This window comes from Dendrobates tinctorius, unplaced genomic scaffold, assembly GCF_039654945.1.
Source record: "Dendrobates tinctorius isolate UK_male_01 unplaced genomic scaffold, ASM3965494v1 ptg000214l, whole genome shotgun sequence".
In the NCBI taxonomy this organism is placed as follows: Eukaryota; Metazoa; Chordata; class Amphibia; order Anura; family Dendrobatidae; genus Dendrobates; species Dendrobates tinctorius.
In genome coordinates this window covers 3,247,462-3,274,654 of record NW_027361881.1, presented here as the reverse complement: position 1 = coordinate 3,274,654, position 27,193 = coordinate 3,247,462, and the positions used below count along the sequence as shown (strand labels likewise).

At 48.2% G+C, this 27,193-nt stretch overlaps 1 protein-coding gene across 3 annotated transcripts in view; it reads right to left on the bottom strand.

Moving 5' to 3' along the window:
* The window catches only part of BANP (BTG3 associated nuclear protein), a 520,028-nt gene that overhangs the window by 285,543 nt on the left and 207,292 nt on the right, over nt 1-27,193 (bottom strand). For all 3 annotated transcript variants that reach the window (XM_073554922.1, XM_073554923.1, XM_073554921.1), the window contains exon 7: nt 21,576-21,815. In XM_073554922.1, the coding sequence (XP_073411023.1) occupies nt 21,576-21,815 (240 nt within the window). The remainder of the gene's footprint in view (nt 1-21,575; nt 21,816-27,193) is intronic.

Here is a 27,193-nt window from a genome sequence, read left to right as displayed (position 1 = left end):
GCGATCAGACACGACAGTCACAGTGTGGACTGCTTCTACTAACACGACTATATCTAGGCGGTGATCAGACACAGCAGTCACAGTGCGGACTGCTTCTAACAACACGACTATATCTAGGCGGTGTTCAGACACGACAGTCACAGCGCGGACTGCGTCTACTAACACGACTATATCTAGGCGGTGATCAGACACAACAGTCACAGTGCGGACTGCTTCTACTAACACGACTGTATCTAGGTGGTGATCAGACACGGCAGTCACAGTGCGGACTGCTTCTACTAACATGACTATATCTAGGCGGTGATCAGACACGGCAGTCACAGTGCGGACTGCTTCTACTAACACGACTATATCTAGGCGGTGATCAGACACGACAGTCACAGCGCGGACTGCTTCTACTAAAACGACTATATCTAGGCGGTGATAAGACACGACAGTCACAGTGCGGACTGCTTCTACTAACACGACTATATCTAGGCGGTGATCAGACACGACAGTCACAGTGCGGACTGCTTCTAACAACACGACTATATCTAGGCGGTGATCAGACACGACAGTCACAGTGCGGACTGCTTCTACTAACACGACTATATCTAGGTGGTGATCAGACACGGCAGTCACAGTGCGAACTGCTTCTACTAACACGACTATATCTAGGCGGTGATCAGACACGACAGTCACAGTGCGGACTGCTTCTACTAAAAAGACTATATCTAGGCGGTGATCAGACACGACAGTCACAGTGCGGACTGCTTCTACTAACGACTATATATAGGCGGTGATCAGACACGACAGTCACAGCGCGGACTGCTTCTACTAACACGACTATATCTAGGCGGTTATCAGACACGACAGTCACAGCACGGACTGCTTCTACTAACACGACTGTATCTAGGTGGTGATCAGACACGACAGTCACAGTGCGGACTGCTTCTACTAACACGACTGTATCTAGGTGGTGATCAGACACGGCAGTCACAGTGCGGACTGCTTCTACTAACACGACTATATCTAGGCGGTGATCAGACACGACAGTCACAGTGCGGACTGCTTCTACTAACACGACTATATCTAGGTGGTGATCAGACACGGCAGTCACAGTGCGGACTGCTTCTACTAACACGACTATATCTAGGCGGTGATCAGACACGACAGTCACAGTGCGGACTGCTTCTACTAACGACTATATCTAGGCGGTGATCAGACACGACAGTCACAGTGCGGACTGCTTCTACTAACGACTATATCTAGGCGGTGATCAGACACGGCAGTCACAGTGCGGACTGCTTCTACTAAAAAGACTATATCTAGGTGGTGATCAGACACGACAGTCACAGTGCGGACTGCTTATACTAAAAAGACTATATCTAGGCGGTGATCAGACACGACAGTCACAGTGCGGACTGCTTCTACTAACGACTATATCTAGGCGGTGATCAGACACGACAGTCACAGCGCGGACTGCTTCTACTAACACGACTATATCTAGGCGGTGATCAGACACGACAGTCACAGTGCGGACTGCTTCTACTAACACTAATATATCTAGGCGGTGATCAGACACGACAGTCACAGCGCGGGCTGCTTCTACTAACACGACTATATCTAGGCGGTGATCAGACACGACAGTCACAGCGCGGACTGCTTCTACTAACACGACTATATCTAGGCGGTGATCAGACACGACAGTCACAGTGCGGACTGCTTCTACTAACACGACTATATCTAGGTGGTGATAAGACACGGCAGTCACAGTGCGGACTGCTTCTACTAAAAAGACTATATCTAGGCGGTGATCAGACACGACAGTCACAGTGCGGACTGCTTCTACTAACGACTATATCTAGGCGGTGATCAGACACGACAGTCACAGCGCGGACTGCTTCTACTAACACGACTATATCTAGGCGGTGATCAGACACGGCAGTCACAGTGCGGACTGCTTCTACTAACGACTATATCTAGGTCGGTGATCAGACACGACAGTCACAGTGCGGACTGCTTCTACTAACATGACTATATCTAGGCGGTGATCAGACACGACAGTCACAGTGCGGACTGCTTCTACTAACACTAATATATCTAGGCGGTGATCAGACACGACAGTCACAGCGCGGGCTGCTTCTACTAACACGACTATATCTAGGCGGTGATCAGACACGACAGTCACAGCGCGGACTGCTTCTACTAACACGACTATATCTAGGCGGTGATCAGACACGACAGTCACAGCGCGGACTGCTTCTACTAACACGACTATATCTAGGCGGTGATCAGATACGACAGTCACAGTGCGGACTGCTTCTACTAACACGACTATATCTAGGTGGTGATAAGACACGGCAGTCACAGTGCGGACTGCTTCTACTAACGACTCTATCTAGGCGGTGATCAGACACGACAGTCACAGTGCGGACTGCTTCTACTAACATGACTATATCTAGGCGGTGATCAGACACGACAGTCACAGTGTGGACTGCTTCTACTAACACGACTATATCTAGGCGGTGATCAGACACGACAGTCACAGCGCGGACTGCTTCTACTAACACGACTATATCTAGGCGGTGATCAGACACGACAGTCACAGTGCGGACTGCTTCTACTAACACGACTATATCTAGGTGGTGATAAGACACGGCAGTCACAGTGCGGACTGCTTCTACTAAAAAGACTATATCTAGGCGGTGATCAGACACGACAGTCACAGTGCGGACTGCTTCTACTAACGACTATATCTAGGCGGTGATCAGACACGACAGTCACAGCGCGGACTGCTTCTACTAACACGACAATATCTAGGCGGTGATCAGACACGACAGTCACAGTGCGGACTGCTTCTACTAACACGACTATATCTAGGTGGTGATAAGACACGGCAGTCACAGTGCGGACTGCTTCTACTAAAAAGACTAAATCTAGGCGGTGATCAGACACGACAGTCACAGTGCGGACTGCTACTAACGACTATATCTAGGCGGTGATCAGACACGACAGTCACAGCGCGGACTGCTTCTACTAACGACTATATCTAGGCGGTGATCAGACACGACTGTCACAGCGCGGACTGCTTCTACTAACACGACTATATCTAGGTGGTGATAAGACACGGCAGTCACAGTGCGGACTGCTTCTACTAAAAAGACTATATCTAGGCGGTGATCAGACACGACAGTCACAGTGCGGACTGCTTCTACTAACGACTATATCTAGGCGGTGATCAGACACGACAGTCACAGCGCGGACTGCTTCTACTAACACGACTATATCTAGGTGGTGATAAGACACGGCAGTCACAGTGCGGACTGCTTCTACTAAAAAGACTATATCTAGGCGGTGATCAGACACGACAGTCACAGTGCGGACTGCTTCTACTAACGACTATATCTAGGCGGTGATCAGACACGACAGTCACAGCGCGGACTGCTTCTACTAACACGACTATATCTAGGTGGTGATCAGACACGACAGTCACAGTGCGGACTGCTTCTACTAACACGACTATATCTAGGTGGTGATAAGACACGGCAGTCACAGTGCAGACTGCTTCTACTAAAAAGACTATATCTAGGCGGTGATCAGACACGACAGTCACAGTGCGGACTGCTTCTACTAACGACTATATCTAGGCGGTGATCAGACACGACAGTCACAGCGCGGACTGCTTCTACTAACACGACAATATCTAGGCGGTGATCAGAAACGGCAGTCACAGTGCGGACTGCTTCTACTAACGACTATATCTAGGTCGGTGATCAGACACGACAGTCACAGTGCGGACTGCTTCTACTAACATGACTATATCTAGGCGGTGATCAGACACGACAGTCACAGTGCGGACTGCTTCTACTAACACTAATATATCTAGGCGGTGATCAGACACGACAGTCACAGCGCGGGCTGCTTCTACTAACACGACTATATCTAGGCGGTGATCAGACACGACAGTCACAGCGCGGACTGCTTCTACTAACACGACTATATCTAGGCGGTGATCAGACACGACAGTCACAGCGCGGACTGCTTCTACTAACACGACTATATCTAGGCGGTGATCAGATACGACAGTCACAGTGCGGACTGCTTCTACTAACACGACTATATCTAGGTGGTGATAAGACACGGCAGTCACAGTGCGGACTGCTTCTACTAAAAAGACTATATCTAGGCGGTGATCAGACACGACAGTCACAGTGCGGACTGCTTCTACTAAAAAGACTATATCTAGGCGGTGATCAGACACGACAGTCACAGTGCGGACTGCTTCTACTAACGACTATATCTAGGCGGTGATCAGACACGACAGTCACAGCGCGGACTGCTTCTACTAACACGACTATATCTAGGTAGTGATCAGACACGACAGTCACAGCGCGGACTGCTTCTACTAACGACTATATCTAGGCGGTGATCAGACACGGCAGTCACAGTGCGGACTGCTTCTACTAACGACTATATCTAGGCGGTGATCAGACACGACAGTCACAGCGCGGACTGCTTCTACTAACGACTATATCTAGGCGATGATCAGACACGGCAGTCACAGTGCGGACTGCTTCTACTAACGACTATATCTAGGCGGTGATCAGACACGACAGTCACAGTGCGGACTGCTTCTACTAACGACTATATCTAGGCGGTGATCAGACACGGCAGTCACAGTGCGGACTGCTTCTACTAACGACTCTATTTAGGCGGTGATCAGACACGACAGTCACAGTGCGGACTGCTTCTACTAACATGACTATATCTAAGCGGTGATCAGACACGACAGTCACAGTGCGGACTGCTTCTACTAACACGACTATATCTAGGTGGTGATCAGACACGACAGTCACAGTGCGGACTGCTTCTACTAACACGACTATATCTAGGCGGTGATCAGACACGACAGTCACAGTGCGGACTGCTTCTACTAACACCACTATATCTAGGCGGTGATCAGACACGGCAGTCACAGTGCGGACTGCTTCTACTAACACAACTATATCTAGGTGGTGATCAGACACGACAGTCACAGCGCGGACTGCTTCTACTAACGACTATATCTAGGCGGTGATCAGACACGGCAGTCACATCGCGGACTGCTTCTACTAACGACTATATCTAGGCGGTGATCAGACACGACAGTCACAGCGCGGACTGCTTCTACTAACGACTATATCTAGGCGGTGATCAGACACGGCAGTCACAGTGCGGACTGCTTCTACTAACGACTATATCTAGGCGGTGATCAGACACGACAGTCACAGCGCGGACTGCTTCTACTAACACGACTATATCTAGGCGGTGATCAGACAGGACAGTCACAGCGCGGACTGCTTCTACTAATACGACTATATCTAGGCGGTGATCAGACATGACAGTCACAGCGCGGACTGCTTCTACTAACACGACTATATCTAGGCGGTGATCAGACAGGACAGTCACAGTGCGGACTGCTTCTACTAACACGACTATATCTAGGCGGTGATCAGACACGACAGTCACAGTGCGGACTGCTTCTACTAACACGACTGTATCTAGGTGGTGATCAGACACGGCAGTCACAGTGCGGACTGCTTCTACTAACACCACTATATCTAGGCGGTGATCAGACACGACAGTCACAGTGCGGACTGCTTCTACTAACGACTATATCTAGGCGGTGATCAGACACGACAGTCACAGTGCGGCCTGCTTCTACTAACGACTATATCTAGGCGGTGATCAGACACGACAGTCACAGTGCGGACTGCTTCTACTAACGACTATATCTAGGCGTGTTCAGACACGACAGTCACAGTGCAGACTGCTTCTACTAAAAAGACTATATCTAGGCGGTGATCAGACACGACAGTCACAGTGCGGACTGTTTCTACTAACACGACTATATCTAGGCGGTGATCAGACACGGCAGTCACAGCGCGGACTGCTTCTACTAACGACTATATCTAGGCGGTGATCAGACACGACAGTCACAGCGCGGACTGCTTCTAGTAACGACTATATCTAGGCGGTGATCAGACACGGCAGTCACATCGCGGACTGCTTCTACTAACGACTATATCTAGGCGGTGATCAGACACGACAGTCACAGCGCGGACTGCTTCTACTAACGACTATATCTAGGCGGTGATCAGACACGGCAGTCACAGTGCGGACTGCTTCTACTAACGACTATATCTAGGCGGTGATCAGACACGACAGTCACAGCGCGGACTGCTTCTACTAACAACTATATCTAGGCGGTGATCAGACACGACAGTCACAGCGCGAACTGCTTCTACTAACGACTATATCTAGGCGGTGATCAGACACGACAGTCACAGTGCGGACTGCTTCTACTAACGACTATATCTAGGCGGTGATCAGACACGGCAGTCACAGTGCGGACTGCTTCTACTAACGACAATATCTAGGCGGTGATCAGACACGACAGTCACAGCGCGGACTGCTTCTACTAACATGACTATATCTAGGCGGTGATCAGACACGACAGTCACAGTGCGGACTGCTTCTACTAACACGACTATATCTAGGCGGTGATCAGACACGGCAGTCACAGTGCGGACTGCTTTTACTAACGACTATATCTAGGTCGGTGATCAGACACGACAGTCACAGTGCGGACTGCTTCTACTAACATGACTATATCTAGGCGGTGATCAGACACGACAGTCACATTGCGGACTGCTTCTACTAACACTAATATATCTAGGCGGTGATCAGACACGACAGTCACAGCGCGGACTGCTTCTACTAACACGACTATATCTAGGCGGTGATCAGACACGACAGTCACAGTGCGGACTGCTTCTACTAACACGACTATATCTAGGTGGTGATAAGACACGGCAGTCACAGTGCGGACTGCTTCTACTAAAAAGACTATATCTAGGCGGTGATCAGACACGACAGTCACAGCGCGGACTGCTTCTACTAACGACTATATCTAGGCGGTGATCAGACACGACAGTCACAGCGCGGACTGCTTCTACTAACACGACTATATCTAGGTAGTGATCAGACACGACAGTCACAGCGCGGACTGCTTCTACTAACGACTATATCTAGGCGGTGATCAGACACGGCAGTCACAGCGCGGACTGCTTCTACTAACGACTATATCTAGGCGGTGATCAGACACGACAGTCACAGCGCGGACTGCTTCTACTAACGACTATATCTAGGCGATGATCAGACACGGCAGTCACAGTGCGGACTGCTTCTACTAACGACTATATCTAGGCGGTGATCAGACACGACAGTCACAGTGCGGACTGCTTCTACTAACGACTATATCTAGGCGGTGATCAGACACGGCAGTCACAGTGCGGACTGCTTCTACTAACGACTATATCTAGGCGGTGATCAGACACGACAGTCACAGTGCGGACTGCTTCTACTAACACGACTATATCTAGGAAGTGATCAGACACGACAGCCACAGTGCGGACTGCTTCTACTAACGACTATATCTAGGCGGTGATCAGACACGACAGTCACAGTGCGGACTGCTTCTACTAACATGACTATATCTAGGCGGTGATCAGACACGACAGTCACAGTGCGGACTGCTTCTACTAACACGACTATATCTAGGCGGTGATCAGACACGACAGTCACAGCGCGGACTGCTTCTACTAACACGACTATATCTAGGCGGTGATCAGGCACGACAGTCACAGTGCGGACTGCTTCTACTAACGACTATATCTAGGCGGTGATCAGACACGACAGTCACAGTGCGGACTGCTTCTACTAACATGACTATATCTAGGCGGTGATCAGACACGACAGTCACAGTGTAGACTGCTTCTACTAACGACTATATCTAGGCGGTGATCAGGCACGACAGTCACAGTGCGGACTGCTTCTACTAACATGACTATATCTAGGCGGTGATCAGACACGACAGTCACAGTGCGGACTGCTTCTACTAACGACTATATCTAGGCGGTGATCAGACACGACAGTCACAGCGCGGACTGCTTCTACTAACACGACTATATCTAGGCGGTGATCAGACACAGCAGTCACAGTGCGGACTGCTTCTACCAACACGACTATATCTAGGCGGTGTTCAGACACGACAGTCACAGCGCGGACTGCTTCTACTAACACGACTATATCTAGGCGGTGATCAGACAAGACAGTCACAGTGCGGACTGCTTCTATTAACACGACTGTATCTAGGTGGTGATCAGACACGGCAGTCACAGTGCGGACTGCTTCTACTAAGACGACTATATCTAGGCGGTGGTCAGACACGACAGTCACAGCGCGGACTGCTTCTACTAACGACTATATCTAGGCGGTGATCAGACACGACAGTCACAGCGCGGATTGCTTCTACTAACACAACTATATCTAGGCGGTGATCAGACACGACAGTCAGCGCGGACTGCTTCTACTAACACGACTATATCTAGGCGGTGATCAGACACGACAGCCACAGTGCGGACTGCTTCTACTAACACGACTATAGCTAGGCGGTGATCAGACATGACAGTCACAGTGCGGACTGCTTCTACTAACGACTATATCTAGGCGGTGATCAGACACGAGTCACAGTGCGGACTGCTTCTACTAACATGACTATATCTAGGCGGTGATCAGACACGACAGTCACAGTGCGGACTGCTTCTACTAACACGACTATATCTAGGCGGTGATCAGACACGACAGTCACAGTGCGGACTGCTTCTACTAACACCACTATATCTAGGCGGTGATCAGACACGACAGTCACAGCGCGGACTGCTTCTACTAACGACTATATCTAGGCGGTGATCAGACACGACAGTCACAGCGCGGACTGCTTCTACCAACACGACTATATCTAGGCGGTGATCAGACACGACAGTCACAGCGCGGATTGCTTCTACCAACACGACTATATCTAGGCGGTGTTCAGACACGACAGTCACAGCGCGGACTGCTTCTACTAACACGACTATATCTAGGCGGAGTTCAGACACGACAATCACAGTGCGGACTGCTTCTACTAACACGACTATATCTAGGCGGTGATCAGACACGACAGTCACAGTGCGGACTGCTTCTACCAACACGACTATATCTAGGCGGTGATCAGACACGACAGTCACAGCGCGGATTGCTTCTACCAACACGACTATATCTAGGCGGTGTTCAGACACGACAGTCACAGCGCGGACTGCTTCTACTAACACGACTATATCTAGGCGGAGTTCAGACACGACAATCACAGTGCGGACTGCTTCTTCTAACACGACTATATCTAGGCGGTGATCAGACACGACAGTCACAGTGCGGACTGCTTCTACTAACAAGACTATATCTAGGCGGTGATCAGACACGACAGTCACAGTGCGGACTGCTTCTCCTAATACGACTATACCTAGGCGGTGATCAGACACGATAGTCACAGTGCGGATTGCTTCTACTAACACGACTATATCTAGGCGGTGATCAGACACGACAGTCACAGTGCGGACTGCTTCTACTAACACCACTATATCTAGGCGGTGATCAGTCACGACAGTCACAGTGCGGACTGCTTCTACTAACACGACTATATCTAGGCGGTGATCAGACACGACAGTCACAGTGCGGACTGCTTCTACTAACACGACTATATCTAGGCTGTGATCAGATACGACAGTCACAGTGCGGACTGCTTCTACTAACACGACTATATCTAGGCGGTGATCAGACACGACAGTCACAGCGCGGACTGCTTCTACTAACACGACTATATCTAGGTGGTGATCAGACACGACAGTCACAGTGCGGACTGCTTCTACTAACACGACTATATCTAGGCTGTGATCAGATACGACAGTCACAGTGCGGACTGATTCTACTAACACTAATATATCTAGGCGGTGATCAGACACGACAGTCACAGCGCGGACTGCTTCTACTAACACGACTATATCTAGGCGGTGATCAGACACGACAGTCACAGCGCGGACTGCTTCTACTAACGACTATATCTAGGCGGTGATCAGACACGACAGTCACAGTGCAGACTGCTTCTACTAACGACTATATCTAGGCGGTGATCAGACAGACAGTCACAGTGCGGACTGATTCTACTAACACGACAGTCACAGTGCGGACTGCTTCTACTAACACTAATATATCTAGGCGGTGATCAGACACGACAGTCACAGCGCGGACTGCTTCTACTAACACGACTATATCTAGGCGGTGATCAGACACGACAGTCACAGCGCGGACTGCTTCTACTAACACGACTATATCTAGGCGGTGATCAGACACGGCAGTCACAGTGCGGACTGCTTCTACTAACACGACTATATCTAGGCGGTGATCAGACACGACAGTCACAGTGCGGACTGCTTCTACTAACACCACTATATCTAGGCGGTGATCAGACACGACAGTCACAGTGCGGACTGCTTCTACTAACACGACTATATCTAGGCGGTGATCAGACAAGACAGTCACAGTGCGGACTGCTTTCTACTAACACGACTATATCTAGGCGGTGATCAGTCACGACAGTCACAGTGCGGACTGCTTCTACTAACACGACTATATCTAGGCGGTGATCAGACACGACAGTCACAGTGCGGACTGCTTCTACTAACACCACTATATCTAGGCGGTGTTCAGACACGGCAGTCACAGTGCGGACTGCTTCTACTAACATGACTATATCTAGGCGGTGATCAGACACGACAGTCACAGTGCGGACTGCTTCTACTAACACGACTATATCTAGGCGGTGATCAGACACGACAGTCACAGTGCGGACTGCTTCTACTAACACGAATATATCTAGGCGGTGATCAGACACGGCAGTCACAGTGCGGACTGCTTCTACTTACACTAATATATCTAGGCGGTGATCAGACACGGCAGTCACAGTGCGGACTGCTTCTACTAACACAACTATATCTAGGCGGTGATCAGACACGGCAGTCACAGTGCGGACTTCTTCTACTAACACGACTATATCTAGGCGGTGATCAGACACGGCAGTCACAGTGCGGACTGCTTCTACTAACACGACTATATCTAGGCGGTGATCAGACACGACAGTCACAGTGCGGACTGCTTCTACTAACACGACTATATCTAGGCGGTGATCAGACACGGCAGTCACAGTGCGGACTGCTTCTACTAACACCACTATATCTAGGTAGTGATCAGACACGACAGTCACAGCGCGGACTGCTTCTACTAACACGACTGTATCTAGGCGGTGATCAGACACGACAGTCACAGTGCGGACTGCTTCTACTAACACCACTATATCTAGGCGGTGATCAGACACGACAGTCACAGTGCGGACTGCTTCTACTAACACGACTATATCTAGGCGGTGATCAGACACGACAGTCACAGGGCGGACTGCTTCTACTAACACCACTATATCTAGGCGGTGGTCAGACACGGCAGTCACAGCGCGGACTGCTTCTACTAACACCACTATATCTAGGCGGTGGTCAGACACGGCAGTCACAGCGCGGACTGCTTCTACTAACACCACTATATCTAGGCGGTGATCAGACACGACAGTCACAGTGCGGACTGCTTCTACTAACACTAATATATCTAGGCGGTGATCAGACACGACAGTCACAGTACGGACTGCTTCTACTAACACCACTATATCTAGGCGGTGATCAGACACGGCAGTCACAGTGCGGACTGCTTCTACTAACACCACTATATCTAGGCGGTGATCAGACACGACAGTCACAGTGCGGACTGCTTCTACTAACACTAATATATCTAGGCGGTGATCAGACACGACAGTCACAGTGCGGACTGCTTCTACTAACACCACTATATCTAGGCGGTGATCAGACACGGCAGTCACAGTGCGGACTGCTTCTACTAACGACTATATCTAGGCGGTGATCAGACACGACAGTCACAGTGCGGACTGCTTCTAATAACACGACTATATCTAGGCGGTGATCAGACACGACAGTCACAGTGCGGACTGCTTCTACTAACACCACTATATCTAGGCGGTGATCAGACACGACAGTCACAGTGCGGACTGCTTCTAATAACATGGCTATATCTAGGCGGTGATCAGACACGACAGTCACAGTGCGGACTGCTTCTACTAACACGACTATATCTAGGCGGTGATCAGACACGACAGTCACAGTGCGGACTGCTTCTACTAACACGACTATATCTAGGCGGTGATCAGACAAGTTCTATATCAAGTCTTTCTGAAGCATCGGCTCTGTACAGAACACCCGCTAGTTCTGAATGGAAATCGGTAGTGAACTTTGCTTTTAAAAAGAGTTCTCATACATGTGGGGCGACCTCGTTACCTTTATAACATGGGGTAGATGAGCTGATGCCCACTTTCTGCCTGACCTGTTGTTTCTTTTCTCCCCTTTGGATTGTCCCAGGTCCATTCTTTAGTGGAGGCAGATGAAATCCTCGCTGTTGTATTGTGAGCGGCCTGATGTGCTCGGGTATACACCTGCACATCTGCGTTATCTGCTGCTGATCCATGGAGTATCCGACTGTCTCCACCAGTTACTGTATGCCTGTGCTCTATCCTGCAATTTACTAATAAGTTTACTGCTAATAATAATACTTTATATTCGTGGTCATGGGCCACCAGATTTTCCTGCAGCTCCTGGTAAAGGTGGAGCACTGGCCTCACAGATTACATGAAGTATCTGCATAATAATAAGTGGAGATAAAGAAAAACAGGGAAAAAAACAACACACGGCACAACAAAATGCTCTATTTATGTAGAAGAGCCAAAGCCCTGAAAGAACGGCAGCTGGGAGCGATGCCTTCACGTGAGACACACAGGACGGCTTTATTTACAGCCTGACGGGAAGTACTTATGGCTCCTTAAAGAGATCTCCAGTCAGGATGAAGGGGCCCTGTGTGTGTGCGTGCTGCAATCTGGGTGGGAAATCATTAGTCATGGACTATGGAGGTTGGGACCCTTCCTCATGGATTAAGCCTCTTCCAACTTTCAACCCACTACAAGCCCCAGAGCCTTCCCTGAGAATAGACAGAGGAGCGGGGCAAGACCCTAAGATGCAGCGCTGACACTGAGCCGACTCCCACCCAGCCTGCAGAGCTGCACATCCTATACAAGCAGGGAGACGAGGACTGAGTTCATTCTGCCCATCCTGACTTATGTAAACAAATAAAACCCACAAATGAAGTAACTGGGGGCGAGTGATTCCCGGAAACTCTGCAGATTAACGGTACACAGTTGGGTGCGGTTACACGAGGCCGTCATGATGAAGCGTAAGGGCACACGGTCGCCCTCCATCATTTATGTCCCATGCAATGCCTCTTTACTCCTGCACATGGTCATCACCCTCCATCATTACTGTCCCATGCGATGCCGCTTTACTTCTCCACATGGTCATCAACCTCCATCATTACTGTCCCATGCGATGCCGCTTTACTTCTCCACATGGTCATCACCCTCCATCATTACTGTCCCATGCGATGCCGCTTTACTTCTCCACATGGTCATCACCCTCCATCATTACTGTCCCATGCGATGCCGCTTTACTTCTCCACATGGTCATCACCCTCCATCATGACTGTCCCATGCGATGCCGCTTTACTTCTCCACATGGTCATCACCCTCCATCATTACTGTCCCATGCGATGCCGCTTTACTTCTCCACATGGTCATCACCCTCCATCATTAATGTCCCATGCGATGCCGCTTTACTTCTCCACATGGTCATCACCCTCCATCATTACTGTCCCATGCGATGCCGCTTTACTCCTGCACATGGTCATCACCCTCCATCATTACTGTCCCATGCGATGCCGCTTTACTTCTCCACATGGTCATCACCCTCCATCATTAATGTCCCATGCGATGCCGCTTTACTTCTCCACATGGTCATCACCCTCCATCATTACTGTCCCATGCGATGCCGCTTTACTTCTCCACATGGTCATCACCCTCCATCATTACTGTCCCATGCGATGCCGCTTTACTTCTCCACATGGTCATCACCCTCCATCATTAATGTCCCATGCGATGCCGCTTTACTTCTCCACATGGTCATCACCCTCCATCATTACTGTCCCATGCGATGCCGCTTTACTCCTGCACATGGTCATCACCCTCCATCATTACTGTCCCATGCGATGCCGCTTTACTTCTCCACATGGTCATCACCCTCCATCATTACTGTCCCATGCGATGCCGCTTTACTTCTCCACATGGTCATCACCCTCCATCATTACTGTCCCGTGCGATGCCGCTTTACTTCTCCACATGGTCATCACCCTCCATCATTAATGTCCCATGCGATGCCGCTTTACTTCTCCACATGGTCATCACCCTCCATCATTACTGTCCCATGCGATGCCGCTTTACTTCTCCACATGGTCATCACCCTCCATCATTACTGTCCCATGCGATGCCGCTTTACTTCTCCACATGGTCATCACCCTCCATCATTACTGTCCCATGCGATGCCGCTTTATCTCCACATGGTCATCACCCTCCATCATTAATGTCCCATGCGATGCCGCTTTACTCCTGCACATGGTCATCACCCTCCATCATTAATGTCCCATGCGATGGCGCTTTACTCCTGCACATGGTCATCACCCACCATCATTACTGTCCCGTGCGATGCCGCTTTACTTCTCCACATGGTTGCCCTCCATCACTAACCTCTTCGCGCCGCAGCCCTTTTTCGTTTTTGCGTTTCTGTTTTTCGCTCTTCTTCTTCCCAGAGTCATAACTTTTTTATTTTTCCGTCTATATGTCCATGTGAGGACTTGTTTTTTGCGGGACGAGTTGTACTTTTGAACAACACCATTGGTTTTACCATGTCGTGTACTCAAAAATGGGAAAAAAATTCCAAGTGTTGCGAAATTGCAAAAAAAAGTGCAATTCCCCAACATATTTTTGGATTTTTCTTTACCATGTTCACCAAATGCTAAAAGAGACCAGCCATTCTGTTTCTACAGGTCATTACGAGTTCATAGACACCAAACATGAATAGGTTCTTTTTTTATTTAAGTGGTGAAAAAAAATTCCAAACTTTGTTAATGAAAAAAATATTTATAAAAATAAAAAAAAAGTAAATCAAAACCCCCTTCATCACCCCTTTAGTTAGGTAAAAATAATAAAAAAATATATTTATTTCCATTTTTCCATTATGGTTAGCGTTGGGCTAAAGTTAGGGTTGTGGCTATGGTTGGGATTACGGTTAGGGTTGGGATTGTGGTTAGGGTTGGAATTAGGGTTAGGGATGTGTTGAGGCTAAGGTTCGAGTTAAAATTGGGGGGTTCCACTGTTTAGGTACATCAGGGGGGTCTCCAAACGCGACATGGCACCACCACTGATTCCAGACAATTTTGTGTTCAAAAAGTCAAATGGTGCTCACTTCCCTCCCTTATGAGCCCTGCCATGCGCCCAAACCATGGATTTCCCACACATACGGGGTACTGGCGTACTCAGGAGAGATTGCACAACAAATTTTGTGGTTCATTTTCTCCTGATACCCTTGTGAAAATAGAAAAAAAAAATTGGTTCCAAAATAAATTTTGTGTGAAAAAAGTAAAATGTTCATTTTTTCCTTCCACATTCCTTTAGTTCTGATGAAGCACCTGAAGGGTTAATAGACTTCTTGAATGTGGTTTTGATCACCTTGAGTGGTGCAGTTTTTATAGTGATGTCACTTTTGGGCATTTTCTGTTATATTGGCCCCACCAAACTCACTTCAAATATGATGTTGTCTCTAAAAAATTGGTTTTATAAATTTTGTTGGAAAAATGAGAAATTACTGATCAACTTATCAAAGAAAAAATGTGCTGATGTAAAGTAAACATGTGGGAAATGTTATTTATTAACTATTTTGTGTGATATAAATGTAAAAATATTAAAAGTTTGAAAATTGCAAAACTTTCACAATTTTTGCCAAATTTCCATGTTTATCTCTCTATATAAAAATGAATGTGTGTGTGTGTGTGTGTGTGTGTGTGTGTATCACCAACCAATCACGAAGCATCTTTCATTTCACCAGAGCTGTTCAGAAGAAGCTGAGCTGTGATTGGTTGCTATGAGCAACAGTTTACCTTGCAAACAATCACTAAGCATCTCTCATTTCACCAGAGCTGTTCAAAAGAAGCTGAGCTGTGATTGGTTGCTATGACCAACAGTTTTCCCACTTGACAAAACCTCAGCAGACACTGACATGGTGGGAGAAATATAGCATCCCTGGGAACATAAGCTCCCAGCCATTGTCTGCCAAACTGAATGGAGCAGAGAGCACACCCATCACACATCCTCCATCCCGTAGGCACATCTTCCTTCTTAAAGGGATCATTGGTATGGAAGTCAGGGCAAATCCATCCATTGCTTTAATTCTGACCCCAGGCTCTCTTAAAGGGATCTCCGGTATGGAAGTCAGGGTAAATCCCTCAGCACTCTGTTTCTGACTCCAGGCTGATGGGACGATGTGGGATATTAGTGGTAGTAGTCTGGTGGCTCTGGCTGATGGGACGATGTGGGATATTTGGGGTAGTAGTCCGGTGGCTCTGGCTGACGGGATGATGTGGGATATTTGGGGTAGTAGTCCAGTGGCTCTGGCTGTTGGGATGATGTGGGATATTAGTGGTAGTAGTCCGGTGGCTCTGGCTGACGGGATGATGTGGGATATTAGGGGTAGTAGTCCGGTGGCTCTGGCTGACGGGATGATGTGGGATATTAGGGGTAGTAGTCCGGTGGCTCTGGCTGACGGGATGATGTGGGATATTAGGGGTAGTAGTCCGGTGGCTCTGGCTGATGGAATAATGTTGGATATTAGGGGTAGTAGTCCGGTGGCTCTGGCTGATGGGATGATGTGGGATATTAGTGGTAGTAGTCCGGTGGCTCTGGCTGACGGGATGATGTGGGATATTAGTGGTAGTAGTCCGGTGGCTCTGGGTGACGGGATGATGTGGGATATTAGTGGTAGTAGTCCAGTGGCTCTGGCTGATGGGATGATGTGGGATATTAGTGGTAGTAGTTGGGTGGCTCTGGCTGACGGGATGATGTGGGATATTAGGGGTAGTAGTCCGGTGGCTCTGGCTGACGGGATGATGTGGGATATAAGGACTAGTAGTCCGGTGGCTCTGGGTGACGGGATGATGTGGGATATTAGGGGGAGTAGTCCGGTGGCTGTGACGTGATGATGTGGGATATTAGTGGTAGTTGTCCGGTGGCTCTGGCTGACGGGATGATGTGGGATATTAGGGGTAGTTGTCCGGTAGCTCTGGCTGATGGGATGATGTGGGATATTAGTGGTAGTAGTTGGGTGGCTCTGGCTGACGGGATGATGTGGGATATTAGTGGTAGTAGTTGGGTGGCTCTGGCTGACGGGATGATGTGGGATATTAGGGGTAGTAGTCCGGTGGCTCTGGCTGACGGGATGATGTGGGATATAAGGACTAGTAGTCCGGTGGCTCTGGGTGACGGGATGATGTGGGATATTAGGGGGAGTAGTCCGGTGGCTGTGACGTGATGATGTGGGATATTAGTGGTAGTTGTCCGGTGACTCTGGCTGACGGGATGATGTGGGATATTAGGGGTAGTTGTCCGGTAGCTCTGGCTGATGGGATGATGTGGGATATTAGTGGTAGTAGTTGGGTGGCTCTGGCTGATGGGATGATGTGGGATATTAGGGGTAGTAGTTGGGTGGCTCTGGCTGACGGGATGATGTGGGATATTAGGGGTAGTAGTCCGGTGGCTCTGGCTGACGGGATGATGTGGGATATAAGGACTAGTAGTCCGGTGGCTCTGGCTGACGGGATGATGTGGGATATTAGTGGTAGTTGTCCGGTAGCTCTGGCTGATGGGATGATGTGGGATATTAGTGGTAGTAGTTCGGTGGCTCTGGCTGATGGGATGATGTGGGATATTAGTGGTAGTAGTTGGGTGGCTCTGGCTGACGGGATGATGTGGGATATTAGGGGTAGTAGTCCGGTGGCTCTGGCTGACGGGATGATGTGGGATATAAGGACTAGTAGTCCGGTGGCTCTGGGTGACGGGATGATGTGGGATATTAGGGGGAGTAGTCCGGTGGCTGTGACGTGATGATGTGGGATATTAGTGGTAGTTGTCCGGTGGCTCTGGCTGACGGGATGATGTGGGATATTAGGGGTAGTTGTCCGGTAGCTCTGGCTGATGGGATGATGTGGGATATTAGTGGTAGTAGTTGGGTGGCTCTGGCTGACGGGATGATGTGGGATATTAGGGGTAGTAGTCCGGTGGCTCTGGCTGACGGGATGATGTGGGATATAAGGACTAGTAGTCCGGTGGCTCTGGGTGACGGGATGATGTGGGATATTAGGGGGAGTAGTCCGGCGGCTGTGACGTGATGATGTGGGATATTAGTGGTAGTTGTCCGGTGGCTCTGGCTGACGGGATGATGTGGGATATTAGTGGTAGTAGTCCGGTGACTCTGGCTGACGGGATGATGTGGGATATTAGGGGTAGTTGTCCGGTAGCTCTGGCTGACGGGATGATGTGGGATATAAGGACTAGTAGTCCGGTGGCTCTGGGTGACGGGATGATGTGGGATATTAGGGGGAGTAGTCCGGTGGCTGTGACGTGATGATGTGGGATATTAGTGGTAGTTGTCCGGTAGCTCTGGCTGATGGGATGATGTGGGATATTAGTGGTAGTAGTTGGGTGGCTCTGGCTGACGGGATGATGTGGGATATTAGGGGTAGTAGTCCGGTGGCTCTGGCTGACGGGATGATGTGGGATATAAGGACTAGTAGTCCGGTGGCTCTGGGTGACGGGATGATGTGGGATATTAGGGGGAGTAGTCCGGTGGCTGTGACGTGATGATGTGGGATATTAGTGGTAGTTGTCCGGTAGCTCTGGCTGATGGGATGATGTGGGATATTAGTGGTAGTAGTTCGGTGGCTCTGGCTGATGGGATGATGTGGGATATTAGTGGTAGTAGTTGGGTGGCTCTGGCTGACGGGATGATGTGGGATATTAGGGGTAGTAGTCCGGTGGCTCTGGCTGACGGGATGATGTGGGATATAAGGACTAGTAGTCCGGTGGCTCTGGGTGACGGGATGATGTGGGATATTAGGGGGAGTAGTCCGGTGGCTGTGACGTGATGATGTGGGATATTAGTGGTAGTTGTCCGGTGGCTCTGGCTGACGGGATGATGTGGGATATTAGGGGTAGTTGTCCGGTAGCTCTGGCTGATGGGATGATGTGGGATATTAGTGGTAGTAGTTGGGTGGCTCTGGCTGACGGGATGATGTGGGATATTAGGGGTAGTAGTCCGGTGGCTCTGGCTGACGGGATGATGTGGGATATAAGGACTAGTAGTCCGGTGGCTCTGGGTGACGGGATGATGTGGGATATTAGGGGGAGTAGTCCGGCGGCTGTGACGTGATGATGTGGGATATTAGTGGTAGTTGTCCGGTGGCTCTGGCTGACGGGATGATGTGGGATATTAGTGGTAGTAGTCCGGTGACTCTGGCTGACGGGATGATGTGGGATATTAGGGGTAGTTGTCCGGTAGCTCTGGCTGACGGGATGATGTGGGATATTAGTGGTAGTAGTCCGGTGACTCTGGCTGACGGGATGATGTGGGATATTAGTGGTAGTAGTCCGGTGGGTCTGGGTGACGGGATGATATGGGATATTAGGGGTAGTAGTCCGGTGGCTCTGGCTGATGGGATGATGTGGGATATTATGGGTAGTTGTCCGGTGGCTCTGGCTGACGGGATGATGTGGGATATTAGTGGTAGTTGTCCGGTGGCTCTGGCTGATGGGACGATGTGGGATATTAGGGGTATTAGTCTGGTGGCTCTGGGTGACGGGATCATGTGGGATATTAGGGGGAGTAGTCCGGCGGCTCTGGCTGATGGGATGATGTGGGATATTAGGGGTAGTAGTCCGGCGGCTGTGACGGGATGATGTGGGATATTAGTGGTAGTAGTCCGGTGGCTCTGGCTGACGGGATGATGTGGGATATTAGTGGTAGTAGTCCGGTGGCTCTGGCTGACGGGATGATGTGGGATATTAGGGGTAGTAGTCCGGTGGCTCTGGCTGACGGGATGATGTGGGATATTAGTGGTAGTAGTCCGGTGGCTCTGGCTGACGGGACGATGTGGGATATTATGGGTAGTAGTCCTGTGGCTCTGGGTGACGGGATGATGTGGGATATTAGGACTAGTAGTCCGGTGGCTCTGGGTGACGGGACGATGTGGGATATTAGGGGGAGTAGTCCGGCGGCTGTGACGGGATGATGTGGGATATTAGTGGTAGTTGTCCGGTGGCTCTGGCTGACGGGATGATGTGGGATATTAGTGGTAGTAGTCCGGTGGCTCTGGCTGATGGGATGATGTGGGATATTAGTGGTAGTAGTCCGGTGCCTCTGGCTGACGGGATGATGTGGGATATTAGGGGTAGTAGTCCGGTGGCTCTGGGTGACGGGATGATGTGGGATATTAGGGGGAGTAGTCCGGCGGCTGTGACGGGATGATGTGGGATATTAGTGGTAGTTGTCCGGTGGCTCTGGCTGATGGGATGATGTGGGATATTAGTGGTAGCAGTCCGGTGGCTCTGGCTGATGGGGTGATGTGGGATATTAGGGGTAGTAGTCCGGTGGCTCTGGCTAACGGAATGATGTGGGATATTATGGGTAGTAGTCCGGTGGCTCTGGCTGACGGGACGATGTGGGATATTAGGGGTAGTAGTCCGGTGGCTCTGGGTGACGGGATGATGTGGGATATTAGGGGTAGTAGTCCAGTGGCTCTGGCTGATGGGACGATGTGGGAAATTAGGGGTAGTAGTCCGGTGGCTCTGGCTGATGGGACGATGTGGGATATTAGGGATAGTAGTCCGGTGGCTCTGGGTGACGGGATGATGTGAGATATTAGGGGTAGTAGTCCGGTGGCTCTGGCTGATGGGACGATGTGGGATATTAGGGGTAGTAGTCCGGTGGCTCTGGGTGACGGGATGATGTGAGATATTAGGGGTAGTAGTCCGGTGGCTCTGGCTGATGGGACGATGTGGGATATTAGTGGTAGTAGTTCGGTGGCTCTGGCTGACGGGATGATGTGAGATATTAGGGGTAGTAGTCCGGTGGCTCTGGCTGACGGGATGATGTGGGATATTATAGTGAATGTGGCTATGCGGAGTGGGCGGGGCTCTACACTCAGCTTTATATATATAGATATAATCATTATAATTTGTTATAACTAACCATAGTTAGTTACTATGCCCGGGCAGCGCTGGGCTCTTCAGCTAGTCATAAATAAACGCAAGTCATACAGTATAGAAGAAATTTTACTACTAACATGAACCACAATATGTCACAAAAAAAGCAATCTCAGAATCTCCGAAAACTTCCAAGGGACTAAATATCTTTTTAGTATCAGAGTGAAACGATTCTCAAAAAATGAGCAGCGATACAAATGTAACGAGCTACTTGTAGACTGTGAGCCCTCGCAGGCAGGGTCCTCTCACCTCCTGTATCCAATGTGACTTGTATTGGATAAGATTACTGTACTTGTATTTATTATTTACACCCCTCCTGACATGTAAAGCGCCATGGAATAAAAGGTGCTATAATAATAATAATACTTACAGCGGATGCCATAAATCATCAACGGATCCAGCTGCTTTTTCCCATGTTTCCCCTGTCCTGACAGGTTGGAAACCGCCTGCACCTCGCGATGAAACAGGTAGTCGAGCAGCGTCAGCGCCATCTTCTCCGCTGTCCGGCAGTTGCTGCTGATGTGCAGCATGTCCGCGGTGGTGACCGGGCTCCTCACTCGCATCTCTGGGTTATTCTCGTCTCCAAGCCACGTGCCATTTGGGAAATCCTCTAAAAGAAAAAAAAAAAAAAAGCAAAGTTGTCAGAAATGCTTCTCTGCAGCATCCGAAGAGTTAAAGGGTTATTCCCATCTGCAAGATCTTATCCCAGTATGTAGCAGTGTTATATGTACGGGGGCCACAATGTAACATTACAGCAGTGTTATATGTACGGGGGCCACAATGTAACATTACAGCAGTGTTATATGTACGGAGGCCACAATGTAACATTACAGCAGTGTTATATGTACGGGGGGCCACAATGTAACATTACAGCAGTGTTATATGTACGGGGACCACAATGTAACATTACAGCAGTGTTATATGTACGGGGGCCACAATGTAACATTACAGCAGTGTTATATGTACGGGGGCCACAATGTAACATTACAGCAGTGTTATATGTACGGGGGGCCACAATGTAACATTACAGCAGTGTTATATGTACGGGGACCACAATGTAACATTACAGCAGTGTTATATGTACGGGGGCCACAATGTAACATTACAGCAGTGTTATATGTACGGGGGCCACAATGTAACATTACAGCAGTGTTATATGTACGGGGGCCACAATGTAACATTACAGCAGTGTTATATGTACGGGGGGCCACAATGTAACATTACAGCAGTGTTATATGTACGGGGACCACAATGTAACATTACAGCAGTGTTATATGTACGGGGGGCCACAATGTAACATTACAGCAGTGTTATATGTACGGGGGCCACAATGTAACATTACAGCAGTGTTATATGTACGGGGGCCACAATGTAACATTACAGCAGTGTTATATGTACGGGGGCCACAATGTAACATTACAGCAGTGTTATATGTACGGGGGGCCACAATGTAACATTACAGCAGTGTTATATGTACGGGGACCACAATGTAACATTACAGCAGTGTTATATGTACGGGGGCCACAATGTAACATTACAGCAGTGTTATATGTACGGGGGCCACAATGTAACATTACAGCAGTGTTATATGTACGGGGACCACAATGTAACATTACAGCAGTGTTATATGTACGGAGGCCACAATGTAACATTACAGCAGTGTTATATGTACGGGGGGCCACAATGTAACATTACAGCAGTGTTATATGTACGGGGACCACAATGTAACATTACAGCAGTGTTATATGTACGGGGGCCACAATGTAACATTACAGCAGTGTTATATGTACGGGGGCCACAATGTAACATTACAGCAGTGTTATATGTACAGGGGGCCACAATGTAACATTACAGCAGTGTTATATATACGGGGGGGTCACAATGTAACATTACAGCAGTGTTATATGTACGGAGGCCACAATGTAACATTACAGCAGTGTTATATGTACGGGGGCCACAATGTAACATTACAGCAGTGTTATATGTACGGAGGCCACAATGTAACATTACAGCAGTGTTATATGTACGGGGACCACAATGTAACATTACAGCAGTGTTATATGTACGGGGACCACAATGTAACATTACAGCAGTGTTATATGTACGGGGGGCCACAATGTAACATTACAGCAGTGTTATATATACGGGGGGGTCACAATGTAACATTACAGCAGTGTTATATGTACGGAGGCCACAATGTAACATTACAGCAGTGTTATATGTACGGGGGCCACAATGTAACATTACAGCAGTGTTATATGTACGGAGGCCACAATGTAACATTACAGCAGTGTTATATGTACGGGGGCCACAATGTAACATTACAGCAGTGTTATATGTACGGAGGCCACAATGTAACATTACAGCAGTGTTATATGTACGGGGGCCACAATGTAACATTACAGCAGTGTTATATGTACGGAGGCCACAATGTAACATTACAGCAGTGTTATATGTACGGGGACCACAATGTAACATTACAGCAGTGTTATATGTACGGGGGGCCACAATGTAACATTACAGCAGTGTTATATATACGGGGGGGTCACAATGTAACATTACAGCAGTGTTATATGTACGGAGGCCACAATGTAACATTACAGCAGTGTTATATGTACGGGGGCCACAATGTAACATTACAGCAGTGTTATATGTACGGAGGCCACAATGTAACATTACAGCAGTGTTATATGTACGGGGGCCACAATGTAACATTACAGCAGTGTTATATGTACGGGGGGCCACAATGTAACATTACAGCAGTGTTATATGTACGGGGACCACAATGTAACATTACAGCAGTGTTATATGTACGGGGGCCACAATGTAACATTACAGCAGTGTTATATGTACGGGGGCCACAATGTAACATTACAGCAGTGTTATATGTACGGGGACCACAATGTAACATTACAGCAGTGTTATATGTACGGAGGCCACAATGTAACATTACAGCAGTGTTATATGTACGGGGGGCCACAATGTAACATTACAGCAGTGTTATATGTACGGGGACCACAATGTAACATTACAGCAGTGTTATATGTACGGGGGCCACAATGTAACATTACAGCAGTGTTATATGTACGGGGGCCACAATGTAACATTACAGCAGTGTTATATGTACAGGGGGCCACAATGTAACATTACAGCAGTGTTATATATACGGGGGGGTCACAATGTAACATTACAGCAGTGTTATATGTACGGAGGCCACAATGTAACATTACAGCAGTGTTATATGTACGGGGGCCACAATGTAACATTACAGCAGTGTTATATGTACGGAGGCCACAATGTAACATTACAGCAGTGTTATATGTACGGGGACCACAATGTAACATTACAGCAGTGTTATATGTACGGGGACCACAATGTAACATTACAGCAGTGTTATATGTACGGGGGGCCACAATGTAACATTACAGCAGTGTTATATATACGGGGGGGTCACAATGTAACATTACAGCAGTGTTATATGTACGGAGGCCACAATGTAACATTACAGCAGTGTTATATGTACGGGGGCCACAATGTAACATTACAGCAGTGTTATATGTACGGAGGCCACAATGTAACATTACAGCAGTGTTATATGTACGGGGGCCACAATGTAACATTACAGCAGTGTTATATGTACGGAGGCCACAATGTAACATTACAGCAGTGTTATATGTACGGGGGCCACAATGTAACATTACAGCAGTGTTATATGTACGGAGGCCACAATGTAACATTACAGCAGTGTTATATGTACGGGTACCACAATGTAACATTACAGCAGTGTTATATGTACGGGGGGCCACAATGTAACATTACAGCAGTGTTATATATACGGGGGGGTCACAATGTAACATTACAGCAGTGTTATATGTACGGAGGCCACAATGTAACATTACAGCAGTGTTATATGTACGGGGGCCACAATGTAACATTACAGCAGTGTTATATGTACGGAGGCCACAATGTAACATTACAGCAGTGTTATATGTACGGGGGCCACAATGTAACATTACAGCAGTGTTATATGTACGGGGGGCCACAATGTAACATTACAGCAGTGTTATATGTACGGGGGCCACAATGTAACATTACAGCAGTGTTATATGTACGGGGGGGCCACAATGTAACATTACAGCAGTGTTATATGTACGGGGGGCCACAATGTAACATTACAGCAGTGTTATATGTACGGGGGCCACAATGTAACATTACAGCAGTGTTATATGTACGGGGGGCCACAATGTAACATTACAGCAGTGTTATATGTACGGGGGCCACAATGTAACATTACAGCAGTGTTATATGTACGGGGACCACAATGTAACATTACAGCAGTGTTATATGTACGGGGACCACAATGTAACATTACAGCAGTGTTATATGTACGGGGGCCACAATGTAACATTACAGCAGTGTTATATGTACGGGGGCCACAATGTAACATTACAGCAGTGTTATATGTACGGGGGGCCACAATGTAACATTACAGCAGTGTTATATGTATGGGGGGCCACAATGTAACATTACAGCAGTGTTATATGTACGGGGGGCCACAATGTAACATTACAGCAGTGTTATATGTACGGGGGCCACAATGTAACATTACAGCAGTGTTATATGTACGGGGGCCACAATGTAACATTACAGCAGTGTTATATGTACGGAGGCCACAATGTAACATTACAGCAGTGTTATATGTACGGGGGCCACAATGTAACATTACAGCAGTGTTATATGTACGGGGGACCACAATGTAACATTACAGCAGTGTTATATGTACGGGGGCCACAATATAACATTACAGCAGTGTTATATGTACAGGGGGCCACAATGTAACATTACAGCAGTGTTATACAGTATGTACGGGGGGCCACAATGTAACATTACAGCAGTGTTATATGTACGGGGGCCACAATGTAACATTACAGCAGTGTTATATGTACGGGGGCCACAATGTAACATTACAGCAGTGTTATATTTACGGGGGGCCACAATGTAACATTACAGCAGTGTTATATGTATGGGCGGCCACAATGTAACATTACAGCAGTGTTATATGTACGGGGGGCCACAATGTAACATTACAGCAGTGTTATATGTATGGGGGGCCACAATGTAACATTACAGCAGTGTTATATGTACGGGGGGCCACAATGTAACATTACAGCAGTGTTATATGTACGGGGGCCACAATGTAACATTACAGCAGTGTTATATGTACGGGGGGCCACAATGTAACATTACAGCAGTGTTATATGTACGGGGGCCACAATGTAACATTACAGCAGTGTTATATGTACGGGGGGCCACAATGTAACATTACAGCAGTGTTATATGTACGGGGGGCCACAATGTAACATTACAGCAGTGTTATATGTACGGGGGCCACAATGTAACATTACAGCAGTGTTATATGTACGGGGGGCCACAATGTAACATTACAGCAGTGTTATATGTACGGGGGCCACAATGTAACATTACAGCAGTGTTATATGTACGGGGGGCCACAATGTAACATTACAGCAGTGTTATATGTACGGGGGCCACAATGTAACATTACAGCAGTGTTATATGTACGGGGGCCACAATGTAACATTACAGCAGTGTTATATGTACGGGGGCCACAATGTAACATTACAGCAGTGTTATATGTATGGGGGGCCACAATGTAACATTACAGCAGTGTTATATGTACGGGGGCCACAATGTAACATTACAGCAGTGTTATATGTACGGGGGCCACAATGTAACATTACAGCAGTGTTATATGTACGGGGGCCACAATGTAACATTACAGCAGTGTTACATGTACGGGGGCCACAATGTAACATTACAGCAGTGTTACATGTACGGGGGGCCACAATGTAACATTACAGCAGTGTTATATGTATGGGGGGCCACAATGTAACATTACAGCAGTGTTATATGTACGGGGGGGCCACAATGTAACATTACAGCAGTGTTATATGTACGGGGGGGCCACAA